The 4537-nt window shown below is 54.4% G+C and overlaps 1 protein-coding gene across 1 annotated transcript; it reads left to right on the plus strand.

Moving 5' to 3' along the window:
* Window positions 1-795: 795 nt before the first annotated feature.
* FOXI2 (forkhead box I2) lies at window positions 796-3240 on the plus strand. The gene is made up of 3 exons (XM_014879596.2): window positions 796-1253; window positions 1934-2164; window positions 2608-3240. Exons 1-2 carry the CDS (start codon window positions 848-850, stop codon window positions 2122-2124), a joined length of 597 nt encoding a protein of 198 aa, XP_014735082.1. The 5' UTR covers window positions 796-847; the 3' UTR covers window positions 2125-2164; window positions 2608-3240.
* Window positions 3241-4537: the final 1297 nt, after the last annotated feature.

Here is a 4537-nt window from a genome sequence, read left to right on the forward strand (position 1 = left end):
TCCCCTCACACTTTTGAGATTTAAGGCAGATCTTCTAAAATTATGCCTGAAGTAACTGATATTCAGATAAACGTCGTGATAAAAATTGGTTATTTCTAATTTTGCAATGTGCCAAAGATGTTTACTCATCTTGATCCCTTTTCCTGACTTCCTGGTAATTTCCCCCCTCCAGGACGAGGCTCCTGTGGCTGTGAGATTTTGCTCCTTTTGCTGGAAGGACACACAAGGTGGGATCAGCCGGGTGTGCTTTTCCCAAATTCAAAGAATTATGGAATCCCAGAGTGGCTTGGGTTGGAAGGAACCTTAAAGCTCATCCAGTTCTGCTCCCTGCTATGGGCAGTGACACCTTCCACCATCCCAGGCTGCTCCAAGCCTCAATGTCCGACCCTGGACAATTCCAGGGATCCAGGAGCAGCCACAGCTGCTCTGGGCACCCTGTGCCAGGGCCTGCCCACCCTCTGAGTAAAGAACTTTTTTCCTAATATCCCATCAAAGCCATCCCAGCTTTTCCTGCTGCTCCATCCCTTGCAAATAGTTTCCCTCCAGTTTTCTTGGTCACCCCAAAGCTTCTCCACTCCAGGTGAACAATCCCAGCTCTCCAAGCCTTTCCCCCCAGCAGAGCTGCTCCATCCTCTGATCATCCTCTGGATTCTCTCCACCAGCTCCACGTCCTTGCTGTGCTCAGCTCCCCCCCGGCTGCCATTCCCAAATTCCCCCCGTTTATCCCGCACCTTCTCCGGTTCCCCCGCACCTGCGGGGCGGTGCCGGGCGGGGCGGGACCCTCGGGGGAGGCGGAGAGAGGATCTCCCGCTATTTAACCGGGCTGGCTCCGAGCTGTCCCCGCACCATGCACCCCTTCGGGCCGGCTCCTCCGGGCCGGGACCCTCGGGATGCCGCGGGATGCTCGGCTCCCTTCCCGCAGCCGCCCGCAGCCAACCCGTACCTGTGGCCGGGCGGTCCCGGCGCTCCGTGCCTGCCCTCGGGGGCCGTGCTGGGTGCGGGGGCGCAGCGGGGGTGGCCAGCGCTGTCGCCGCTGTCGCCAGCCCGGCCTCCCTACTCGTACTCGGCGCTGATCGCCATGGCCATCCACAGCTCGCCCGGCCGGCGCCGCACGCTCAGCCAGATCTATCAGTTCGTGGCCGAGAATTTCCCCTTCTACCGGCGCGCCAGGGCCGGCTGGCAGAACTCCATCCGCCACAACCTGTCCCTCAACGAGTGCTTCAGGAAAGTGCCGCGGGGCGAGGACGAGCCCGGTAAGGCGGGGAGCGATGCGGGGAGAGATGTTTGGGGCGATATGTGGGGCAGTGTTTGGGGCGGGAGCGGAGCGATGCGGGGAGAGATGCGGGGAATGATGCTCGGGGAGCGATGCGGGGAGAGATGCGTGGGGAGATGGGGGGAAAGATGCGCTGGGAGATGTTTTGGGCGGGGAGTGGTGCCCGGGGAGCGATGCGGGAGGAGATGCCGGGAGAGATGCGGGGAGAGATGCGCTGGGAGATGTTTCGGGCGGGAGCGGAGCGATGAGCAGGGAGATGCGGGGAGCGATGTTTGGAGCAATGTTTGGGGCGGGAGCGGAGAGATGAGGGGAACGATGAGCGGGGAGATGCGCGGGGAGCGATGTTTGGGGCAATGTTTGGGGCGGGAGCAGAGCAATGCGAGGGGAGATGCGGGGAGAGATGCACGGAGCGATGCGGGAGGAGATGTGGGGGGAGATTTGGGGAGAGTTGTGGGGAGCGATGCACGGGGAGCAATGTTTTGGGAGGGAGCGGAGAGATGCGCGGAGAGATGCGCGGGGAAGGCACGGGGCGATGTTTGGGGCAGGAGCAGAGCAATGAGCGGGGAGATGCGGAGAAAGATGCGGGGGGCGATGTTCGGGGCGATGTTTGGGGCGATGCGCGCACCGCCGGAGCCGCCACGGCGCTGGTTCTGCCCGCAGGCAAAGGCAGCTACTGGACGCTGGATCCCAACTGCGAGAAGATGTTCGACAACGGGAATTTCAGGAGGAGGAGGAAGAGGCGAGCGGAGGCGGCCGGAGCGGCGCAGGGGACCGGGGACAGCGGCGGGGACCAGCGGGGGACACGGCCACCCCCGGCCGAGGCCACCGTGACCGGCTTCACCCCCAGCTGAAACCGGGCACGAGAAAGGGCTGGTTTTGTACGGCAGAAATGTAAGTTTTATATAGAATTACAAGTTTTATAATATAAGTTATATAAGTTTTATATAGAATTGGTAACTACAGGTGCGGGGGATGGGGGTGCTGAGCGCTGCACGGTGTCCCCAGAAAAAATGTCAGAGATTTAAGTGCCTGGTGAAAGGGAAGAATCAACTGTACAAAGTTTTTCTAGGCCTAAAATATAGTAAATTGTGTTTTAAAAGATCGGGTTTACAAAAATCCAACTTGAGTAGATTTGGAGTGAAGGAATGAGCAAACTGAACTTGTCAGACAATACCCTGTGAAGGTCTATGTAGATACATTTATTTTTTATTAATTCCCTATTTGAAAAAAAGCCTTACCCAAGAAAATTTATGCAAAAAGGGGAAATGAAATTTCTGGAATGTAATACAAAATATTTCAGACAGAATCCTTTGTTTCCATTATTATTTTTCCAGGGTTTTCAAGGAGGAAGGCATTCAAATAACCTCTGTTTCCTTTTCCAAGCGGGTGGGATCCTGTCCGAGGGTCCAGGAAATTCATTCCCTGAGGAATGGGCACACATTTTACATGGGAAGGATGGAGAAACTCCTGCCTGGCACAGCTGGACCTTCCCAAGACCCAGTGAAGACACTGGACCTCAGAGCTGAGCAAGAAATAATTTCACTGAATCCACTTTTCCTTCTGCTCCAGGACACAAAGCTCCACATCTGACTGTAGGGGCTGAATTCCCGATTTTCCCCTTGGGATCGTTTTCCCCTAGGACCAAATGCCACTGCAGGACCCTGGAAATGCAGAACCCCAGGGGGCTGCAGGGGCTTCAGACTTGCCCAGAGTGGTTTTTGTTGGCTCACGTGGATCCTGGGGCAGGGAAATCCTTGGATAACTCAGAAAGGACCACACCCCACTCCAGAACTTTTTCCAGGGACAGTTTTAGGTGATGATTCACTGTGTGCATGGAGGTCACCGTTTGTATTTCTCTCTGCTTCTCTTGTCCTCTGATTCTATTTTTGTGTACGGGAAAGAAAAGGAGATTTTTAAAAATTTAATAAATCATTGGAGCAGGGAAGTTGCAATCCCTGGGAGCAAAACCAATGCCTGAAGGAAGAGCTGCAGCAGGTAACGAGGCTCTGGGCTAATTACAGCTGCAGGCTTTTATGGGAAGGGTGGTGGGATACTGGGATGGGTGGGATGCTGTGGGGTTGGGCCAGATTCCCTTGGAAACCCAGAAATAATGGAGGTGGTTGGTCCAGGGAATGGAATCAGGAGCTGGGATGAGGCTCCAGACTGGGAGAGGGGCTGAGGAGAGGAGCTGGAGATGTGGGGGGCTCACCCTGTGAGCCCTCCTGGGGTCACCAAACCCTGCCCTGCTTTGTCACTGGTTCTCTGTGTCTGTGGGAGTTCTAACACAGCTGAGAACTGCACGATGGTCTCGGTGCCATTTCTGCTGTCTCCTGGTCTTGGAAATATCAGAAATCCAGTGGTGGGATTGGTTTCTGTGCTGGGCCAGGAGTTGGAATCAATGATCCTGATGGGTCCCTCCCAGATGAGGATATTCTGTGACTCTATTCTAGAATTCCTGCTGGGATTTAGAGCAATTTGTGCCTCCTGTGCTGTCAGCAACTGGTGTAACATCAAGGCAGCAGCATTTTCACCATTCCCCCCTCAATAAACTAAACAGGGTTGAAAAGGTTTCACTATTTGAAGGAGTACCCAAGAAAAACAAGAAATCCCTGGTTCATTTCAGCCAGGATACACTGGAGAATTGGAATTACATCAGTAAATTATGGACAAGCTTGGGAAATAACAGAGTTCTGGAAACTCCACTCTGAGCTGTGCTTTTCACAGGGGAAGGTGCAGCACTGGCAAGGAAACAACAACTTTGGTTCATTATTCCAGGATAAACCCGTGGAAATTGGGATCTGGGCTGTTCCTTTGTCCAACAGGACAAACATCCAGGATTTCTGTACTCTGGAACAACGTGTTGGCCTAAAGAAGGAAGAGAAGGGGCTGTCAAAGCCTCATAAATCAGGATTTTGGGAACAGGCAGCAATGCATGAAAGGAGAGTTTGCACATTTGAACATTCGATTTTGGGGCTGTGCTTTGAGACCAGCTCAGGGTTGGAGGTTCCCAGGAAACAACCCCATCCCTCCTCATCCCTGGCAGCTTTTCCCCCCAAAAAGGGCTGGACAGATCCTGGCAGTGCAGGGTGACCTCTGCTCACGGGGATTTTGGTTGTGTGCACGCAGTGCCTGTGGGGTGTCCCCTGGATTAAACTGGAGGAATGGAAAATTCCCCAAAAAACCACAGGGAATGGCCCCTGGCTGGGCAGGGGAAGGCAGGCAGTGGTTGGAGAGCAGAGCTGGAGGTTTCACTTCTTCAGCAAT

This window comes from Sturnus vulgaris, chromosome 8 (assembly GCF_052056855.1).
Source record: "Sturnus vulgaris isolate bStuVul1 chromosome 8, bStuVul1.hap1, whole genome shotgun sequence".
NCBI lineage: Eukaryota > Metazoa > Chordata > Aves > Passeriformes > Sturnidae > Sturnus > Sturnus vulgaris.

Excerpts from the sequence above, each read along its gene's own strand:
- FOXI2 (XM_014879596.2), top strand. The coding sequence starts at position 848 with ATGCACCCCTTCGGGCCGGCTCCTCCGGGCCGGGACCCTCGGGATGCC. Across the intron at positions 1,254-1,933 it reads GCGGGGCGAGGACGAGCCCG|GCAAAGGCAGCTACTGGACG; the intron begins GTAAGGCGGGGA and ends TTCTGCCCGCAG.